Source organism: Hippoglossus hippoglossus, chromosome 7, assembly GCF_009819705.1.
Source record: "Hippoglossus hippoglossus isolate fHipHip1 chromosome 7, fHipHip1.pri, whole genome shotgun sequence".
NCBI classification, from domain to species: domain Eukaryota; kingdom Metazoa; phylum Chordata; class Actinopteri; order Pleuronectiformes; family Pleuronectidae; genus Hippoglossus; species Hippoglossus hippoglossus.
The window spans coordinates 9,741,000-9,764,023 of record NC_047157.1 but is presented as its reverse complement, the minus strand read 5'-3'; the positions used below and the strand labels follow the sequence as shown (position 1 = coordinate 9,764,023).

General features: G+C 40.9%; 1 protein-coding gene and 3 non-coding genes across 5 annotated transcripts in view; 3 read left to right on the top strand and 1 right to left on the bottom strand.

Annotated features, from left to right (window-relative positions):
• The window catches only part of sema3h (sema domain, immunoglobulin domain (Ig), short basic domain, secreted, (semaphorin) 3H), a 211,619-nt gene that overhangs the window by 10,561 nt on the left and 178,034 nt on the right, over positions 1 to 23,024 (bottom strand). For both annotated transcript variants that reach the window (XM_034590539.1, XM_034590538.1), the window contains exons 3-8: positions 20,712 to 20,774; positions 20,126 to 20,245; positions 17,930 to 18,023; positions 17,563 to 17,682; positions 16,815 to 16,960; positions 15,992 to 16,106 (exon numbers count right to left, since the gene is read on the bottom strand). In XM_034590539.1, the coding sequence (XP_034446430.1) occupies positions 15,992 to 16,106; positions 16,815 to 16,960; positions 17,563 to 17,682; positions 17,930 to 18,023; positions 20,126 to 20,245; positions 20,712 to 20,774 (658 nt within the window). The remainder of the gene's footprint in view (positions 1 to 15,991; positions 16,107 to 16,814; positions 16,961 to 17,562; positions 17,683 to 17,929; positions 18,024 to 20,125; positions 20,246 to 20,711; positions 20,775 to 23,024) is intronic.
• trnam-cau lies at positions 3,769 to 3,840 on the top strand. The gene has a single exon. It is a non-coding gene; the product is annotated as a tRNA-Met (tRNA).
• Positions 9,112 to 9,184, top strand: trnar-ccu. The gene has a single exon. It is a non-coding gene; the product is annotated as a tRNA-Arg (tRNA).
• trnam-cau lies at positions 13,574 to 13,645 on the top strand. Its single transcript has one exon. It is a non-coding gene; the product is annotated as a tRNA-Met (tRNA).

Below are 23,024 nucleotides of genomic sequence, written 5' to 3'. Positions count from 1 at the left end.
ATAAATGACAATAATTAAAGCTTTGTGTACCAACTTGGCACAATAGCAACACCCTGGGCTATAGGTCAGAATCAATCTATTACAGCGCTGGTAAAATGAATTTACTAATAAAAAATACAACCAATAAAGGTTTAATTAAAGGTATCCTGCAGAGTTTTGGCCACTACTCACATCATGGAGTAAGACTTTGGTGAACTTATCCGATTTATTGTTTGAGCTTCAGTAAAAGTGTTTAAGAGGCTGTAACCTTCAAAAGTGGAGTCTGAGATGTTGTGCTTAACAAACAAACACAACTACTCTTCCATATTAGTCACATACTCAGATTTCTCTCCTCGGGCTAGTCAGTGTGATTTCTTTTAATCCCAAATTACAATGGAAACAAAGCATGTCACAGTTCACAGATGAACAGATTGACAGGAAAGCAGACAAACAAACAAACAGACAAACAGATGGCAACTAATGAAAACTGAAAAATGTCTTCAAAAGACTCTAGTTTACAAAGTCACAAACAATCTAAATTAATTAGTCGTTCAGAAAATGTAACTGCAGACAGCTCCATATGGTGTGGTGAAGTATTCCTGACTTCTAAGAGGCCTCGCTCCTTTACCTCTACATCCAAACTGATTCAAAGGGCTGGGCAATAAAATAATCGCTCATTAATCGTAATCGAGGCAAAAGTTTGAAATAAGCATGATATTGATTTGAAGTCATATCGCCCAGCCCTACTGTTTTCTGCTCTAAAAATGTTTCACATATTGTAAATTAGATTACGTTAAACACATCCACTGCAGGGGTCAAGATATCTGAGTTCAAAAATAGAGTTTGATCACAAGCAGAGAAAATCTAAGCACAAGCAGGGGCTATTTGAATGAGAGCACAGGCTATTTGAATGAGAGCTCTACTGAATAACTCCACTAAAGAAAGAAACATATAAAAACATGATATTATTGATACATAATGTTCAAATGTGTGATTTTTAGCTCACGATCATTACAGTTTAACACAATTTCAACGTTTTCAACTCCATTTCTCTGGTGTTGTTCATTATTGTATAATTCACTAGTCTGCTGTCACAGCTCCGACTTCGTTTTCACAGTCATATAATAATCAAAGATTTCCTGTTTTGCTCTGTTGTCTGAGATAGGACTTGAAAATGTTTTTACCATCGCATCACAGCAGAGAACAGGGACCTTTCTTTCCTGTGTGGCATGCTGGGATAATCTATAAATATGTAACTTGACTTGGCTCCGAGGTTACAGTTGGCAAACAACTTTAAAAGTCTTAGAAACTCTACAAAAAGGATTTAACTGAAAAGTGCTGAGGTCGTTGTTGAGATACAGAGAGTTTGCAGAAATGATGGTTGGAAAAGCATGTTTTAAACAAGGTTTGCATGTGTCTCTACTCTTATTCTCCTCTATTTTCTTTTCTTTTCTTCCCTTCACCACACTCATCTCCTCTCCCACACTGAGGCAGAGATGTTGCTGTGGTGACTGAGATGATGAAGCGTATCATCATTCCAACATTCCTGTCGTTCCTGCTGCTTCAGGTGGCCTCCATGGAACTACAGCCCAGCAGGAAGTCTAATCTCATTTCATCTCACAAACACACACACACTAACACCCACACACTCAGACACACACACGCCACACACAGTGACAGACATCAAGCTATGAGAAAGTAGAATTACTGCCTTGTTACATGCTTCCACCAATCAGTCAAGTTGCAGTTGGAGACTTATTTAATTAAAGGTATTATGTCTCATTCTTATTTGTCAGGATTGAAAAAATTTAAATCATACGAGTTGACTATGTTAAGCTTTGTTGTCTTTGTTCTACAGTCAGAAGTGCATGTATTTGTTCAAATGCTTGGGCAACAAAGCTGATTCTGACAGAACACATTGTTGTAGCCGTGGTGAATATGGAAGTTGCCGTACAGAATCTTCAAAGTTAAAAACATGGATTAGTAATCTGGCTCCACAGAAGACGTATACAATCAAGGACACACGTGACATATGGTCACAGTCTGTTACTCAGTTCTGGCGTTGATATTGTCAGTTTTTTTCTAGAACATTATGATGTCAAAGTAAAGGTGACCTTTGACCTTTTGGAAATGAATTGTCATGTCATTATTTTATTCCATCAGAAACGTACAGTGTCATGAGATAGATCAAATCTGCCAGTTACCGACTGGTGCACAGAGACAAATGCTGTCAGAATAAATCTGCAGGCATGGACCAAAGTGGTGGCAAGAAGACAACAGAGGGCAGGCTGCTGTCACAACTTTTCATGTTGAGCTGTTAGTTACCGTCAACTCTGCCACACCGGCTACTGTAAATCAATATCTGCGAGAAGTCGCTCCAAAACTTTATATATTCACGTGAAACGTTGAAAAAAATATGTTTCTATCATCTACCACCAAAACTATTCTGTTCATTTTTGTAAAGTGAACATTTCTTGAAATTTCAAGAAATTCCCTGGTGTCGCTCCTGAGATTTCCCCATTGACAAGAACAGGACGAGCTGACAACCTGAAAGATGAAGCCGGCGACCATTGCTGATGGTAGCGAAGAGGCATAATCAAAGCAATCAGCAGGCCCCTTAGGACATAGAAGGGAGGATTATGGGTAATTTGCAGCCTGCAGCGTACACATTGCTCACTTCCTGAATCCCTTATTCATTATATTGCTTCAAGATTAAATTTTCTTTAGTGTGTCCTTTTTTCTGTCTACTGCTTAATGTGTATCTCATCCCTCCATCTATTTCTCTTTCTTCACTTTTCTTATCATTTCAAGCTAGTTTTTTTCTCTACTGCTTACATCCTTCAAAGAAGACCAGACTGTCTTCCCCTCCTTTCATTAATCAAAACTTCTATCATAACTCCATTTTCTTTTTTTTCCCATACCTACTACTTGTCTTAAAATTCTTCAAGGCGGTTCTGATTTATTACTCTGGATGATATATATTCTGTTTGGTGAATCCAAAGCACCTCAACATTTTTTCACAGAGGGAATGATCCAGAGACTCAAAAGAAGGGCACTGACAGATTTACATCTCAACCTGATCGTCGTTACAGGCCAGATGAAAGAGCAACTCCCCTTAAATCTGGTGGAAACATGTTTATCGGGTGATTGGATCGTGATCAGATAGAGCAAAGAAGAGATACAAATCCATTTGTAAGTGCACTAAATACGCACCCGACCGCTAATCTTCCAAACAACATCTGCAGAGGTGGTCAGAACCATATTTGGCCATGTTGACAACCCAGTGATGGGGCTATTTGTCTGCAGGACAGATGTTTGACATGTGGGATGGTGAATACACTTTTATGTGCAGAGGTGAAGACGAAGGAAAGAGGCCAACGAATAGCAGACAGTTTAGGAAAAAAATATTTGTTACAGATGAATATACAAACTAACTTAAATTACTAAAGAACCAGAGTTGCTGTTGTACAGCCTAACAGGTAATGATTCTCAGATAAGGAATGTATTGCAGTGTGGGTTAAAATAGGGCTAAAGTTGTTTTTTAGATGTCTAGGTTACATATAATATTAGGCAAATGTCTACTCTGCAATTCACAACAAGACAACAATATCAAAAGTTAGTTGTTGTACAGTACAAAGCAAAAGGTATTTTCAAAAAACAGTTGAGCCAAATGCTAGAAAGTTGCAGCTTGTACACAGTAGCCACTCAATCTTTTGGAAAGCTGTGATGAGTGTGACAAAATAGTACAGAGTCTAGACCATTGTCCTTATCATTTCAGCACTAAGCAGCAGCAGAGTGGCGCAGCGGAAGCGTGCTGGGCCCATAACCCAGAGGTCGATGGATCGAAACCATCCTCTGCTATCATTTTGTGCCATGAAGCCATTCTCCATAAAAGTCACTCAAAGATGTTTTCATACCCACTTAAAGCACAGTGTGTTTTTATAAATGAGGTAATTCACCAGTACATAGCGGAGACACATTTGTCACGTTAATCTGACAGGGTTGGGCGTCCTGGCGGCTCAGTCATACATGTATCTGCTCTATTCTCCGTTCCTACACGCAGACTCTCACCCTCCACTGCCTCAAAAGAGGTACTCTGGCTGTTTTCATTCAACTCCTCACATGCTTTGACAATAAAACTCATTCTGAACCAAAGATGTTAACCTTTAACCACCAACATCCAGGAGCTAACGTATTAATTCTGCTGCAGAGATCACATGTTTTTGTGCAGCACATCAGCGTCTGCCCTTATCAACAGCTCTCTTGACATCTTCGTCTGTGTCTTCTACGTGTATGGCTCCTCTCTTTCATCCTTAGATATTTGTTTTCTTTTTGCTATTTAAATGTTTGCATCTGTTGCATTTTAGAAACGTCATCAACACCTCCACTTGCTCTGAGTGAATCCTGCTTAGGAGCTGTGTTCTAGACTTTTTACTGGGGGGGCTGCCTGGAGAAACTCCCGGGAAAGTCTGGAGGCTCTCACTCTAACTTTTGGGTTCACAAACATTGCTCCTCAGGAGATTGTACGGAGGTTCTCAGGAGTTCAATTCATGTCTGAAAGCAGCAATACTGTCAACTCTGATGCATTTCCTACTGTATATGTAAATTGATACTGTTTCCATTGGCCAAACAGATAAGGCAATGGACTTATGGCAAGTGACTGTGGGTTCAAGTCCCATCAGGGATTTTGTGAGAATAATGTAGCAGAAGCGTGCCTACCCTATGACCCAGAATTTTATAGAACCTTTTACCAGGAGCCGATAGTCTGTAAAAGTTATGCAAACAGGTATAGATACTCCACCTGTTTAATACAACTTAGTAGCGTAGGCAGCCATTATTGTAAAAGCCAGGTGAACACACGTCTCCCAAGCTCAATGTCCCCAATAAGTTATACAGGCTTTTCATAAATTAAAAAAGTCTTTAGCGATAACAGATTGTGGAATTACATTTGACGTCAGTGCAGCAGAAGCGTGCTGAACCCATAACCCAGAGGTCAATAGATCAAAAACTATCCTCTGTTGTTGGTGTTTTACTAGGAGGTGATTGTTAAAGAAATACTGGGACAGGGACTCAAGCTGTTTAATACAAAACCTCCTCGAATTGGAAGAAATTAAGACTATCCCTGTGTCAGGTTACGAAAACCTAGAGTCATACATCTGTTGTGATAACCCCTTGAGGAAAAAATCCAATAGGCAGCTTGACAAACCTTTCCTGTTTCACAATTCCACCTTGCAACATCAACAACAACCTTCCTCTTTAGTATCCTGGAGAAAAGAGGCCACATAGCCTGTAAATATGCTCAGTTCAATATTCAAAAAGTGCAAAAACTTAATGCAAACTTTGGTAATCCCAGTAGGGTACAAATTCTGAGTCCTACCTTGTGCTTCAAAGTTAGTCAGCCACCTTTCTTCTCAGCACCTCAGTGTGAATTCAGCTCCTCATGAAAACATAGTTAGACTTTGGAAGACGCAGCCAGAACAAATTTTTTTTTTCTACAGACTTTTAAGAAGACGTCTCAGTTATTTACAGCACAGGTTTGCAAAAAAATCTCCTTTATCAGCCAGCGACAAGTCTAAATCAGGGCTGATTAAACTGTAGTGCCTTTAATGTCATTCATCTTTAGCAGGGGAGGGAGAGCAAAACACACACATTCGTCACTAACACTAAGTGCAGGAAATATGTGGTTAATGTACTTGAACGAATGAAGATGAATAATTTTTCAGGAAGGAGCACGGATTTTAACTTTTAAAATATGTAACACAAAGCAGTTAAATCATGTTGCAGCTGTATAAAACACTGTCTTCTTTTCTTTTAATCTACATCTTCTCTCTCTTTCACTTTCAGGAGACCACCATCAATAATCACTCGTTCTGAGCAGCTTTTCTTTGTCTCTTTCTGAATCTACGTTTCTCCTTTTCTTTCTCTCTCTTATCTCTCCTTCAGGTGCTCACCCCCGCCTCCCTTTCTTCGCAAATCCACCTGGACTTCCCAGGATCCCGCTATAGGCGTCTCTGGTTCTCTTTGTTTCTCATTTTTCCCGTCCCTCTCATTCTCCATCCCTCCCTCCCACTATCTCTCCTTCCCTCCATCACTCTCTCCATCTGTGTGTCTGGCCTATTTTCTCTGGAGGATTGGTCATGTGTCTTCTTCTCTAAAAAAAAAAGAGGTTGTTTCCCCCTGAGGGAAGATAGTCTTGTCTGGCCCGCAGACCTGCAGCCTCAGCCCCTATCTTTCTCCTCCTCCTCCTAATTGTCTGGCCACAGCCCTGAGGCAGACTCCCTTAACCTCCTCATTTCTCTGCTGTTCCCTCATTCCCTCTCTCCCTGCCCAGCCACCTAGAATGCCAACATCTTCCTCCGCCTTGTCGCCTTTGTGACTACGCTCCCTGTCTTCAATTCCTTGTGGCCATCCCGATTAATTTGCCAATAATCGCCCTGCCTTCATCTTGTCCTGTCCTTTAGCCTTGGGGCTATTGGCCCTATTCCTTTCGCTGCACCATTATTTTCTCCATGACACATTTCCCCCCTCTAGCCACTGCTGTTATCTCCATCTTCACGTCTCTTTGAGTTCATGTCCAGACTGAGATATCCATTTGGAAGTTGTCTGCTCTCCCACAGTTGCAGGGAAGGACATTTAATAAAAGCATTTCTGTAACTAACCTGCAAATCAAAAACATAAACTTTCCCCCCAAAAAATGACATGAGGTATCATCTTTGGAAAGACAAGTTCACTTATGATGTTCAATGGAAAATGTTCTCTACATCTACTTATAAAAGAAAATGTTATCTATAATTCTACTTTTAATAACTTTAAGACTGGGAACCAAGCCAGCAGGAATATAGCCTTTGGCCAAACACCAATAATTTACATTAAGTAACTATAGCTTTTAAAAAGTCTCACTCTTACACTCCTCCTTGTCCCCCCCTCTCCACCTTACTGTCTTCTCCATTCTTTCCAATTAACCCCATTCCCGTCCTTCCCTCCCTCCCTGTCTCCATCACATCACCCCTCGCACCCTTTTAGCTTCACTTCACCTCACTCATCCCCTCCTTGTCCAATGAGGGGAAAAGTCTTTTGTCTGGGCTGTAGTGTTTCCTTGTTCATAAATATCACATCTCTTTTGTCCTCCTCCTCTTCTGTCTGTCTATTGTGAATTTCTTTTTCATTCTGAACTCCCTGGTAGCACTTAAAATAAATGTCTACATTGTAAAGAGATGTAAGGAAAAAGTACTGCTGGTGATCAGGGAGGATCTTTGTTACTTTTAAAACTTACTTTCCGTCTTCTCTCCAGGATTTTCACTCTAATTAGCGATCCTATATAGCTTCCCTTGTGTCACTTTCAGGGTACCATAGCTCAAGGGGAATATAAAACTAGTGCTAAGAGGGGAGGCTGTACCAGACATTTGCATAACAGCAGGCAAATTATGCCCATGCTACTGTAATTTCCACTTCAGACGTCTTTTAAATACCAGCCACACGTGAAACATTGTTTCAATTTTTTAGTTTTTCCTGAGGAACAATGTGTCTTTTTTGTCCAGAGCTCCTTTCGTTTCCTCATCTTCTATTTACTTTTCCTACACTGAAGCAAAGTTTCTACTCAGTCCTCTTAATCAGCCCTCTGCTCCATCTTCACCTTCTCCTTCACGGTGTTAGAGCAATGACACTCTGATTACATCAATTCTTTCTCTCCTCCTCCAACCTCTGCCTGTATTTTCCTGGTCTACACCTCTAGCTTTAACCTCTGCTCTCCTTTTACTTGTCCTACTTCATTTTTCTCTCTCCCCATCTTTTTAAGCTCCCCTCCTCTCATCCCTCCTCTCCCCCTCTATCATTCTCCTCTTTTTCTCCTTTTGATAAACTGGGCTTCCATTCAAGTTTTTTTTTCTCTACACAAGCTATGATGGATTAGAAAGGCTGAATGTAGGTGTCGAGACATGATTCATTTTCTTCAGTATCACAAAACATGTTTTCATACCCACTTAAAGCACAGTGTGTTTTTATAAATGAGGTAATTCACCAGTACATAGCGGAGACACATTTTTCACGTTAATCTGACAGGGTTGGGCGTCCTGGTGGTTCAGTCATACATGTATCTGCTCCATCCTCCGTTCCTACACGCAGGCTCTCACCCTCCACTCTCTTTTTTCTGCCACTATCCACTAAAGCCAAACAGCCTCAGAGACAATCCACAAGCAGTTCCATTTTGGAGTAAACTAGAATAACCCCTGCATTTCCATCCCTATGGTAACCAGTGCACACATTATTATTTACTCATATGAGGTGACCATGATATTGACCTTTGACCACTGAAATCTAATCAGTTAGTATGAGTCACAACTAGTCAATTTCTTATCAGGTCATCTTTGAGTCCATGTGAACGTTTGTACCATATTTGAAGTACTTCCCTGAAGGCGTTCTTGAGATATCGTGTTCTCAAGAATGGGGCAAACAGATAATGCTGATTACTGTGAATGCCAATCAGTATGCGTGACAAGTCACTTCATAGCTTAGTATTGTCAAATCAAACGTGAAAATGTGAAAACCCTACGTGACAATGCTGACAATGTTTTACCAGGACGTGATTGTCTGTAAATATTTCACAAAGAGACACTACAGTTGTTTAATACAGTACCTCCTAGAGTTGGTAGATAGGCACTGTCTTTCTTGAAGACTTTTGATCTCCAATCCAAAAGGGTTCTTTTCTTTCTAACTGATTAAGGGAGGTTTCAGGTTTTTAACCTCTGTGGGTCAGCCACCTACACTTCAGTCCTAAATTTTCAATTGTCAATTCCCAACCACACCCCAAATCCTGTGACCCTAATGATTCACACAATATCAGGTTGGGTCTGTGACTAGTAGGTAACAATAGCATTCACACCTCAACTCGGGAGACCCCAATGACCCACGAGCTGGTGGAGGTTTCAACGACCTATCTGTTCAACCCAACGACTGTCAACACAAAGACCTAAAGAGGTTAAATACCTGAAAGCTTCCAGGTAGAAGTGAACAAGCCTTTTGGATGAGAGGCAAAATGTCTACAAGAAACACAAGTAAGCCAAGTTGCCTCTGCACATGTCACTCTATAGCGCCAGGTTTTCACGAGAAATTGTATGGAAAAATACATCAAAACAGGCCCCAGTGGCCTAATGGATAAGGCACTGGCCTCCTAAGCCAGGGATTGTGGGTTCGAGTCCCATCTGGGGTGATAAACAGCAGAGTGGCGCAGTGGAAGCGTGCTGGGCCCATAACCCAGAGGTCGATAGATTGAAACTATCCTCTGCTAATTATCTTTTACCAGGAGGTGATTGTCTGTAAAAGTGACGCAAACAGCTACTTCAGCTGTTTAATACAAAACCTCAATAAATTTTGCAAATACAAAACTCTGTACTCATCGACTTTGTTGCTGTCTGCGCTTAGTAGCATAGGCAGCAATTAATGTATGTGCCGGGTGACCAAATGTCTCCTGACACCCAAATTATCCCAATATGTTATACATGCTTTTCATTAAAAACCTATAGTCTCCAGCCCAAACAGATGGATTGTAGGATCAACTTTTGACATCAGAGCTTATGCTGGGATCAGACTGTAAGATACTTTTGTCTGTTAAGATAATCACTGTGCATTTTATCCTCAACAAAAATAGGAAATGTGGACAAGTCAAAAGAGTTTTTACACTTTCAATTCCCATTAACTCCCATTCAGGCCTTATTCAGCTTTTAAATTTGTATTAAAGTACCATCTCATTTAAGAGTCCATGTGTTTGTCCCACTTCCAGATGTCTTCTGCATGGTGATTAGTGCTAATTTACTGAAACAACACACACTAAGACGGATCACTGCATTAGCGCAGAGAAAATGAGCCTCAATTTTAAAAAGCCTTAAAGCAAAGTTACTGCAATGACAGCAGGTGACGTTGTCTCAATCTTGTTTGTTTTGTAATTTTATGACTAAAAATAGACCAGATGACCTGTTAGACGATATTTTCAAACATGCTGTAGTTGGTTTAGTTGCAATAGAACCTCAAACATTTTTAGTTATATCTGCATTAGTCTGGGGGTAAATATAGCTGGTGTCCATGTCACATAGAGTAGTATATAGTAGTTGTTCCCTCTAACCTTTATCATCCCCATCCTAACTTTGTCCTCTCCCCTTCTTCTTTTCATCCTGTCTTTTGCTTTGAATAATTCTTTCTTTCTGACCTCTGTAGACTTTTCCCCTCATCATACAGAGTGGTTGACAAGATGACAGGCCCTTTCCTCATCTTCTCTCCCTCCGTCAGATTTGCCCTTTAAGTATAAAACATAGTTAATATTCCTCTTCTTCTCCTTTTCCCCCCCAACTCATTTATATTCAGATACAATACTTATCCTTCAGTACAGTCCCAGACTGCTCCAGTGATATGCTTAACATACATACTCACTACATATTTTTCTCCCAACTTTACCTTCCCTTCCAACGTCAGTGCTTGATGTAATGATGAGGATATGAGTGCTGTCTTCTGCCCGGAACATTAAATTTTACAGACAGACAAAATATATGACGAAAAGGCCCGTAAATACCCCATTGTCTCTAACGTCATGATGCTGGAGTCTAACCGCAGAGGGCCGTTGTCCTCCACAACAACAGCAGTAAACAGCCTTTTTGTGTGTTGAACCTTTCTCCAGATGAGAAGATGGGTTGTTCCAGCTCGCAGGGACAGCAGGAAGAATGTCTGACCTCGTTTAGAGAGAAAACAGCTGACATGAATCACTTCCACTCAACTCTTTGGTTTTTTAATAATTGTGGTTCAATTCGGCTTGGCAGATAACAGTCACATCGACAACAAGGGCTAGACACATTAACAGTAAGTCTCATAAACGTGAACGCAGCCTCTGCAGTCCTAGACACAAATGTAACTGAACAATAACCCCAAAGCAAATTTGTCTCTGAAGTCAGAACAGGAGACGATCAAATTCCAGATGCTCTGTTCAAAACAAGTGTGAGGGCGCTCAAAAACATCGTCAAACATGTGAGTAAACGACCACAAACATATACTACAGGAAACAGAGGTGAATAAACCATTTACAAGTTCTCCGATTTTAACAAAATATGTTGTTTGTTAGGCACAAAAACAAACTGGTGAGGTCAAGGGAAATATCCTGGTTTATCATAATAGCTACAACAACACTTACTGAAAAGACTGATGCTTTATCAGTGTATATTTAGTCTATGGTTTTTTTTCTGGGGAGGATCACTATTTAACTTGAATTGTTCAGTAGAGCACATACCTCTGCCACAACCCCAACATCCCCTTAATTTCCTTTAAACTGCACCAAATTGCACACACTTGTAGATATCAGTTCCCTAAATGTTGCAGATTCTTTTCCTCAAGTTCTATGAATTATTACCGGGGAAAACTTCCTGGATCTGTCCCGATCTGGATCGGCACCAAAATGTTATACGTTGACCCATCCTCTGACCCATACCACTTCCTTTTCATGGAAATCCATCAAGTTTTTTGTGTACTCTTGCTTACAAACCAACCAACAAACAGAAACAGGTGAAGACATAACCTACCCGGCGAAGGCATAAAGACGAACACCCATCAATGTATCCATCCATTACCTGCTTAGGTTGCCAGTCTGTCATAGGGGTGATCCAGGATCATCCAAATACACATTACTGCCTTTGCATAGTTTACATTGACCGGTAACAGGTATTAGTTTTCTCTGTCACAGTATACATCATGATTTAATTGTGTTATAACCAGCAAAGGCATTTATTCCACCTTATAAATCCCAGATTTTCTACCATCTGTGGAGTTGGAATTCCTATCATTCTTCTTGTAAGAACTTTTATGAGCTGCTCAGGGACTGAAATGACTGAAGTTGTAAAGGTGAATGTTTCCTATGTTGTTATTAGATGGTATGCACAGAATAAATACATACACTGGGTAGGGCTGGGTGATATGGCCAGGAATAAAAAATATATATTAGTTGATATCGAAAATTAATCACCAGCTCTAACACTATGATTATCCATAAAAACTAGGCCTTCAATGTTTAGTTTAAAAAGTATTGTAATCCAGGATTCACATTTTTATAGAGAGTTGTTTGTTTGTGACATCAACATCTATTATTTGTGCACTTTATGGTGTTGTTTTCACCTTTAAAAAAAAGCTAAAGTGGCACTGACACATACTCACACATACTTTCAACGTGAACTCTCACACTCACAAAGTTTGGTGCCTGGTGGTTTATTTGACTGTAGGTGATTGATTTCCATGTTTTCTGTGACTGAGGAGCCTCAAAATGTTGTGCATTATCTAATGGCTGTACACACACACACACACACACTAACACACACACACACACACACACACACACACACACAGTCAGGTGGGATGGGTGGGATCCACTTCTATGAGGGACCCGCGGACCATCAAGGGTATGTTGGATTTGTAGTGATTCTGTGTGACAGAGCATGGCGTAAACACAACACTCACAGCATTCTTAACCTGATGAGTTAATCTCCTGTATACGGGTTTGCGGTTTTGAACGAGTGTTCTGCTGAGAAGTGTTCACAAACAAATTTGTAGGCAACCTTATCAGATGTGTGAAATGTGGCCACAGGAATGCTAGCTAGAAATGTTTATGCTCCTGACAAGTCAGAACTGCCTTGTGTACACTGACAGGCTGAAGCTTGTGAAAGTGTGTTAACAGCTCCAAAGCTGTGTGTGTGTGTGTGTGTGTGTGTGTGTGTGTGCCTGCATTGAAACACTTCATATTTGCATCTGTGAAAAGGTTAGACTATTAGAAAGAAAAAGTGTATTATTTAGTCTATTGAATGATTTAATGCATGTTCACACCAAGTTATTCTGAGTGTGTGTGTTCGGCAGAGAGATGTTGTTTATTCTGCGATTTTTCCGTTTACAAAAACAGCAGTGATAAGAAACCAGCCCTGTCTCCACAAAGCTCTCTCTCTGTTTCTGTGTGCTCTCTTTGCACATGCCCAATGCCTTTTGACAGTGAGCAAAACCTGAAGCCCCAATGGTCATCTGAGGTGACTGTGTTTTGCTTCACAAGTTGCTAAATGTAGACAATGGTGAACTTCTCCTACAGGGAAAAGTATCATGAGAAGATTAGCCACATTGGTGGAATAGAGAAGGAAAAGGGCTCTTAAGCCTGGAACTGTACGTTCAAATCCCCTCTCAGGTGAGAGACAACACTTATAAGTACTTCAGCTCGTAAAATATTTAGAACATATTCAGAACACGTATAAAAACATAATTTGGAAGAAATATAAAGTACAAGAACTCTGTCATACACCTGAAATCGTATTTATTTTCCCGTCCAACAAATGAATGCACTTGTGCCAATCTGTATCATGAGGAAGTGTGGATTTCAGAAACAGACTTGTCGGTATCAGGGAAACAGTCTGTGCTGCAGAGAGGGATAACTCAGCCCAAGCATTGTTGCTTGGTTACGTCATTGCTTTGTCTCATGTCACCACAGCTTTCAATGCTCTGCACCACAACGTTTGCGCCCTGCTTTTCATGTTCCTTTCTTCGTTTTCTGTGTAAAGCCTGTGACAATGTTTCCATTGTGGTGTACGACGGCAGAGTGGCGCAGCGGAAGCGTGCTGGGCCCATAACCCAGAGGTCGATGGATCGAAACCATCCTCTGCTAATCGCCTTTTACCAGCAGCTGATTGTCAGCAACAGTCAACACCATAGAGTTGATGAAAGCTGTCATGGAAGGTTTAAAGAAATCTCTGACAGTTTCTGTCTAACAATGCACACCAGACCCACCCAGTGCCATAGTTCTTCTGGACCTGCTTACAATTGGGCTGATATTGTGTAGTCTGACCCATTACCTAAAGAATTACTTCAGCTGTTTAGTATAGCACCTCCATAAACTATGGCTCAAACTGCATGAACACTGGAGCTTTCAATTCCCTGAATGACCATAGCACCTTTTCGTTACACCCTTTCTGCCAGTTAACAGCCCTCCTGGGACCAGAATTAACAGCCATGTGTTTCAAACACCACCCCACAGTTGTTAACACACACTTTTCATCTAAAAACAGTACTTAGAGCTGTGAAGCCCCAGTGGCCCAATGCAGTCCTACCTGTAGTGACTTTTAGCAGAGTGGGGCTGTGGGAGCATGCAGGGCCCATAACCCAGAGGTTGATGGATTGAAACCATTCTCCAGGATCTATTCTTGAGGGGATTTAAAATATTTTAACCTCCACTTTACTGAAAGTAATAACACTGCTGGACATAAAGTGGTGCTTGTATAGTACAGAGCAGCACAGAGGGAGAAACCCTCCTGAGATGTGACTGGAAGCTGTTTTCTTAGCGAGCTAGAACGGGTTGGGAAGAAAAGCTATATTGGAATATTCGGCCTGCACCTAGACCAACCTACTCTGCTTATTACAGTGTTTGTAACGTGACATGTTATGGGGCCATCCCAGGATTTAGAGATCTCCAGAGGATCTTCTTTTAATAACAGATCGTATGAATCATATTCAGAAACACTAACATAAAACGACACACAGAGGCAAATACCTGTGCACCATAAGAATCTTACAGCTCATAACTGCAGTCTGCAGTGTTGTTAAGAAAACGCTTTACCACCCTCTAAAAAGCTATACAGCAGATTTCTGACCTGGTGATTAATGAGAAGTGTTATCAGGACCAGACGTTTGGTGAACGTAAAGTCTCAGCACTCAGTAGCTGAAGACAACTGTCTGGATTGACAGGGTCTTTCAAAGCGGCACAACAATGAAGGCTGGTTGTTGCCCTTTATAAATATAGAGTAATATGTTCATCACCACTGATGTTTGTAAGAATACTAAGTGACTGGAGTGCAATCTTGGAGCCCGTCAGCAAATACTCAGCTTCCAGTGTAGACAGCGGATATCTGGGCCCAATCTCTGCTGTCTTACACTCACTGTATACTGTTTACAGTCATGCTAGTTTCTTTAATCACACAAGTCAAACGTTTCTCTACACAAAACACAAACAGCGATACTTTTTTGTATTTTGGCTAATCTCTATTCACAGCTATCCACATAAGAATGCAGATAAATTAAAAAGCTGATAGCCGATGCATTCAGTCAATGTGTTCTGCCTCTTTTGCTCTCCACGTGGACTGTTTACCTGCAGGCAACAGAAGCCTGCCAAAACATGATTGGTCGAACTCGAGACGAAAACTAGAAGGCTTCTGGCCCCAGACTCTTTTCACTCAGCTGCAGATTCTGCATATTCACATGCAAAATCAGCTTGTAGAGAGTCTACAAGACTAAGACTACCAAGAGTAAAGCACTAGTTCACAGCTTAATGCAGAAAATTAGAGTCATACATCTGATGATAGACTGATGAATAGACGGAGTGGACAGTAAGACAAAGGCTAATACCGTAATTCACTCAAAATACCCTTTAAAGCGTCATGCCTACATAGATGTGCTCCTGACACACACACACACACACACACACACACACACACACACACACACACACACACACACACACACACACACACACACACACACACACACACACACACACACACACACACACACACACACACACAGAGCCAACCAGAGGACACTGGCGCAGTCCTCAACATCTGAATAAGTCCACAGCAACTGAATGTTGAATGGTTGCTGTGGTTACCAAGGCTGAGGCACGAAGACGAACCCAAGGTGACCGTCAGGCCTGTTGATCACCGTGGTAACAGTGGAGCCATGCAGACACACTTACAGACAGAGGCTGTGGTTGAGCACTAAGTTTCTTCAGCGTGCAAACTCTCTGTCACCTCAAACTATTTGAGCCACAAGTTCCTGCTCCTCATGAATCACACTCATTAACACACACACACACACACACAGAGTGTTTGAACTCAGGTCCTCTTTAATTCAGTGGCAGAGCTCCAGATGTTGATGTTACCAGTGGTTGAGGCCTGTCAGATGTGTTTAGTTTTATTGTGCATGTATTTTACTGTCATTTGATGCTTGTGCGTGTACTCACGCAGCTGGTCAAAGTGCGTCTGCAGGCCGTCTGGTCCTGGGACCGAGCACACCATACGAGCCTTTTGGAAGGTACTCCACTTATTAACTAAACTCCTCTGGCCTCCAATGTCATTCTAAAAAAAATCCAGAATAGACATTAAAAGAATGTACAAACATAGTGTGTCCCAGCCATTAATCTCTATTTTATACAAATATTTTAAGAGAATCCTTGGAACATGAGCCACCTCATGAAGTAAATCCAACTAAAGATTAAAGAATATACAGCCTATTGTAAAGACACTTCATTTAAATTACTACCATTCTATCTTACTTCAGAAATGCTATTTAATGCACAATTTCTTTTTTTAAATTACACACTGATGGAATTTTTAAACCTGTTTTCCAACAGTTGTGTAACATATATACACAAACAGATAATGAGACAACAAATATTCATGCAAATATTCAAACAAAGTCATGCATGTCTATACAGATCCACATAAAGAAGCAGATGATACAAACACTGACAGGGCATCACAGTGGAGCAGAAGATACAGTGACGACAGTGATAGGGACAAACACATAAACAGTCCTTTAAAAACAGACTTCAATAAGCGTATCTATACCAGACTGCTCGAAATTCCAGTCATACATATCCATTCTTTTACATAAACACACACCTCAGAAGACACTCCCACACACACACACACACAGACCAGCACATACGAGCTCTACCTGTTCAGCCAGACATTTACGTAAATTACACGCAGACAGTTTCTGATATGAGAACACAAACACATGTACCTGGTCTCTATCTTTCTCTAACAAACTCTGCACCGTACCTTGCACACACGCGCCACCCTGGAGTAGAGCACTTTCCCAGCAGCCCCTTCTGCCTCCTGAGCACGCTCAGTGAAGAACACGTAGACCTTATCATCTTCTGGGTTATCAGTTTCAGACAGTGGCGCTACCCGTACAAACTGGGCATCTGGCGAGAGAGAGGTGCACGCACGCACACACACAAACACACACACAAAAACATGGGTAAATTGTAAATCAAATGTAATGCAAACCAACTCTGCTGATATGCACGTAACATGCATATAAGGATGTGCAAGAGATAGAGCAAAGGGATGATGGCGGTACAATTGACTTTTTGAATGGCAGAGAAAGTCAACATGTATCTTGTTGTTATCAGTGGCAGACGTCAACACACGATAAAACACCAAGCGAGCGTGTAGGACAGGGTTTCTGAGATGCTGATTTAAAGTAGAAGATATTCAGTTCAGTTCAGGATATTCAGTTTATAAAAACAAGAATAAAAAAAAGGATGGTTGTTATTGTGATTGAGTTTCATTTTAAAAGAGCCAGTAAAAACTGAACCATGAGCATATTAGAAGGGCACTGCATGTTTTAGTTGATGACTCACAGTTTAGACAGGCGAACATTAACACGTTATAAAGCTGGCAATCTGGGGAGCATGTGCAAGGTAACTTTATCTTGTATAAAAATATTTTCTGATTTCTAGCAGAAATACTGAAACTTCTATTGTGACATTAAGGGGATAGAGGGATATTTTTTTGTGCTTACTCTGCAGCCAGGTGGAGTCGTACTGCTCAGTGCGGATGACATGGCGGCTGCCCAGACTACGGAAGAAGGCAGAGTCCCTGCTCATGAAGTCTGAGGTGATCCCAGCATACAGTTCTCCATCTTCATGGAAAAATAAAACGTTGAGGTATTCTTAGTAAAAACAGAACGGATAATGTTTTTGACAATCAGAATTTTTGATCCCATCTCTTTATTGGTCCCATGGGTAAACATTTTCTTCTGATTTTCTAATTCCATCGTTTTTTTCTGATGAGAAACTGGAAAAAAACTCACAGATATGTTGGCGCAGTTCCTGCGTTAACTTGTAATTTGTTGTAAACTGATATCAGGAAACAGACAGTCAACATACCAACAACTGCAGAGGCTGTTTTCTGGAATGGATCGTAGGGGCATTTGCCCTTCCCACACTCTGTCTGGCTGTAGGAGAGAGTCTGGTGCTCTGACTGGAAAAGAAAACCAAGGCAGAAGTCACTCAGACAGACAAGAGAAAAAAAAAAAATTCTTTAATACATAATTTATTTTATATATCCACTGATTCTGTCCAATAAGCAGGAAAAACGTTTTCACACGCACACACCCTCATACACACACACTTACACTTACACTTACACACCCACACACACACACACACACACACACACACACACACACACACATACACACACACACACACACACAAAGAGCGAGCGACCAAGTGAGGGTAATTGGGCTAAGTGGAGGGATTTAAAAATGTGTGAAGTCCAGTCTTAAAACAGTCAGCACCACCAGCTCCTCTAAGCACCTAGTCTGAACCTCTGCTCTGATCTCACACACCCTTTCATGGGATTAGCTGTTAGCTGACACACACACACACACACACACACACACACACACACACACACACATTGCTCTGAAAGGCATGCATGCAACCTAACAAAAAACAGATCCAGGAATGCACATACCCACACACACAAAATCCCACATAGTCTCTGACCCCACAACTGGCACAGGTTTACACACACATGCACACACACCCTGAGGGAATTTAGAACCATTAACCTATTTCTGACAGAATGATAACCCACATGTGTCCTAATGATGATTAATTATCAGTGGGGTATAAGGGAGACACTCCCGGGCTCTAGAATTACATTTATATTATATTTGACACAAAGATGTCAAATAAAAAATCTACAATGTCCAGTAGCCCCCAGAGTGCAGCCTCAATGACAAAAGGAACACTGTGTATATTACAGACAGATGGCACAGAGTAAACCCTGGTTGATATATGGGCATAGGGGCAGACACCACACATATGATATTTCAGCTGCTGATAGGCCGGTGTATAAGGGCTGGTGCTTGGAGTTAGAACACAAACACAGGAGGGTGGGTGGTAGGAACAGCAGCCTGTTCTGCAGTCAACTACGCCTTTTCTATATTAATTTCAATTTTGGCTTATATGCATATTCTTATTGGTCTTTTACCCCCTTAAATCACCTCACTGCTGTCTTTAAATGTGGGCTCTCATCCAACACTTGCTATATCCAACCTGTACTTATCCCACAGCACAGCGCTGTCTCACACTGGGTCCCACTGTCCTTGGGAGGGGAGTCTGCTGTGGATGTCGACCCCCGCTCACTCACACACACACACACACACATCACTGCTGTCTTTGAATGTGGGCTCTCATCGAACACCTTCAAATGACTGGATTACACTGCTCAGTTAACTGTTTTAACTGAGCTCAGAAAATCCAGTTTTCTAATCTTGCACCTGCAACAGGGAACAACATTCAAAACAACCTAAAGCTCAACTCATTTTTATCCTTAGGGCTATTTAAGTTGTTAATCTCATCAATTTTAGTTGTTTTACCTCCAGCTGTTCTTGTTTTAATTGATACATTTGTTTTAAATTGCATTTTTGAATTTTGCATTTGCTTTTGCTATTTAGCAAATGTTACTCTTTCTTTTATGTTTTCTTGGTGATTTGGAATGTTTTGTTCATTTTGTGTACTTGACTATAATGTAAATTAGGTCTCTCCCTCAATGTATTATCGAGTTAAAATAAATGTTGAATGATCTAAAAGAAGCTTGACAATATCTTGCAAGCTATGTATTTAAAGGGCAACTACAGCTGTGTGGATGTGGTGGGCAGGAGGGGTCAGATCCACTGAAAATGTTCTGCTCTAACGTTATATATCTGGAGGTGCAGTAGGTGAGAGAAAAAAACATTCTCCTTAAAAAATATTCTTCAATCTTCAATTATAGGGTTAATTTATAGTTGAAATATGAAAATCTGCCACGTCACACCCACAGTATGTGCCTAAATTTGTTGTTCATGCTTTCATGGTGTGGTCCAGTTTGCCTTTTTATCCTTCTTTTATAGTTTAATTCTGAGTGTGTCTATGTGTAAACTGCTGCTAAAAGTTCTTTCACATAAAGATTAAGAAACACCACGTTGATCCAGTGATTCACCTTCCAGTCACAGTGACAGAGGCACTACGTTCTACTTAAGCGGCTAAACAAAAGGATTACTTGTGTATATATATACGTGTGTTTGTAGTTACCCGCTGGAAGACGTTGGTAGCGACGAGAGCACAGCGAGGGTTGAAGGCCCCGGTGCCACATACGTACAGATGAGTCTGATTAAAAGGCTGCAGAACTCGCAGGAAGTTGGCACACTCCAACTGAGAGAGACAGAGAGAGAAACAAGTTGAGACATAATGCAGATGCTGAATGTTTCATGTCATTGTTTTATTACATATTTATGATATTGGTTATATTGTCCATTTTGTCCCGTACCTGTCTTTTCTTTTTGTCTGAATAAATGCAGCCACCCTGAGTCTTGATATCCCTGCCAGCATCTCTCATGTTTATTGTTCCCAAATGAATCAGATTCTTTCAACTTCACTTCCGTTCTAGATTGTAATCTATCATGCAACTGTCTTGCTTAACTGTCAGACAGTCTTTCAGACAGTTCCTTGTGTGGTAGTACGCAGCCACTGATCCATATCTGTGTAGGATTCTGGGTAAATATATCTCCTCCCCGATGTGAATTAAAAAGATGGTGACCTGCCATTCATCCACGCAGTAGTTACTGCAGTACCTGTAAGTGTGTGTATTTGTATGTGTGTGCACTGCGTCTTAAATCACCTCTGGATCCTTCCCAGCCATGAGACATTCCTGGACGCGGTCCGGACTGGCTGGCCAGTACAGCTGCAGAGAGCAAGAGAGATAAAGTAAACAAAGAGGGGAGAGAAAGAGATTTTAAAAGTGTTTTTGTTACTCAGGCTACAATTTCTGATAAAAGGCTTTTGGCATTGGCAGGTGACAGCTATGTATGACTAATCTAGAAGAAAGAGGACTAGAGAGGAAGAGGGAGATTTTAATGTTTGATGTTCAAACAGCAAGAAGAATTTAAAAACCAAATGGCTGGGTGCCGGTTAGTCATGATTACAAACCAAGCTGTCAGAGCAGCAGTGATAGTGACAACATGACTAAGTAATCCACTATGGCTACAGATTCTGGTTCAAGGAAATGCACCAACTGTCAATACTTTGTATGAAGCAGATTTCTTTGTTCAGCTCATCCCTGTTTACAGTACTTCTAAATCTAAACAAATGTTCATAGGATATTTTTTGTATTATTACTTAAGTGCTGACACCAACTCCAGCTGTCAATGGTTTTGTTACAATGCAGATGACTAAATTGTCACAGCATATTGCAAAAGATCTAGCTAGGAAGCTAAAATGTTGGATAATCTGTTTTGGTTGGAGAGTTTTCCCACACAGAAGCTTATGTACATGCTTCATGTCTTGTTGCCTATGTTCTTTCCATTGTATGTGGGTTCTTTGTCATGCGCATCAAGAATCATATTAATGTGCGGTCAACAACACAATTCCTCTCATCTCTGTGATGCATATGTGAGACAGGCAATGGAACCTGGAAACGTTATAAGCACAGAGGAGGTTGTTTCATTCATGGCTCAGGGGCAGACATGAAGATGTTAACATAATCAAGCCTTTTGTGGAGGCCTGAAACAAATTAGAGGCAAAACATTACAAAGTGCCACATGTTTATCTACTTTCTTAAACATTCTAAATCACTGCGTTTGAATAAAATCCATGGGTTGTTTCTCAATCAGGTCCAATTTGCTTTGGGCCTGTTTGGGTTTGCTTGCAGTGGATTGGGGTAAGACATGGAAAGATTCATTTGTAATTAGAATGGCCTACAAAGAGAGAGAGAGAGAGAGAGAGAGAGAGAGAGAGATAGAAGTGTGGCTTAGTGTCAGATGGCAGCTACATGACTAATCAAAATATTTCCCTGAGTCAGTCATTCCCTCAGAGACCACAATGGTGGAGCAGATTGAATCGATATGATAAGTGATCGTCACCACTTATCTCCACATACCACACAAACTGTGAAAACCCGTAAAGTTTCAGCCAAATAAAAAGTCTTACAGTCCAACTACAAAGCTCATTGTTAGTGTCACATGATCAGTGAATGGATGTTGCTCCTAACAGAAAACCCTCAAGCACTTGTTTTGTTCTTTTCCCTTTTTTTGCCTGAAATTGCTTTAATCAAGAAAATGTGACACCAGCTCATCAAATGTGATTAATAACAAATGATGATGCATTCAGGAAACAGTTTCCGCAAAGCCAGTAATTGCTCCCTGATGTAGTCATTCCTGCAGCGCGCTGTGTGGAGCCGAGACCATCAGATTAGATTAGAGACCACGTTCCCCCTTATCTCCAAATACCAACTGACAGGAACACGGACCACCACCAAAGGATTCTCACCCAGTAAAAACTCTGGTTAATGGAAATGCACCCCTGTGTGAAAAGCATGCTGGATGTTACTTTAATCAACAAATAAGGTGAATGTGGCTTTATGTATAAAGGGACTTAAATAAATCTAAAAAATGTGTTAAAATGCTCTTTGACTGTGAAAAGAAAGACAGAAAACAGAAACAATGGGTGTAATGGTAATGAGTACAGAAGAAATATGCAATGAAAGGCCACACACACTCAAACCCCTGGTGACCCATTGTGAAATGTGGGTTTCAGAAGGAATTTCGTGAGAGCTGTTCGCCTGATCAAAGAAAAAAAATGACTGATGACAACATCGTCACCTTCCGCTCTCAGCCCTGCAATGATGGAGCGGGTTACACATCTCCTTGGTTTCACTGCGTCGGCTACGATTGTTGATAAATACACTATAATTGTGTGTTAGGTTTAAAGTTGTGAGAAGATTAAACGAATGAAAGAAGGCATCACTCGGTCTCTTGGAGCAGTGCTGATAAGAAGACGTGGATGTCGGTAGCAGAGAAAATAAACAGAAATACAGAGAACATGGCACCGTGAGTGGTTTTAACACCACAAGGGAAAAAACTGCATAGGAGCTGGAACTGTATAAACAGACTATAAATACTGTATGTACAAATATATAACTTAACAGCCTGCACAG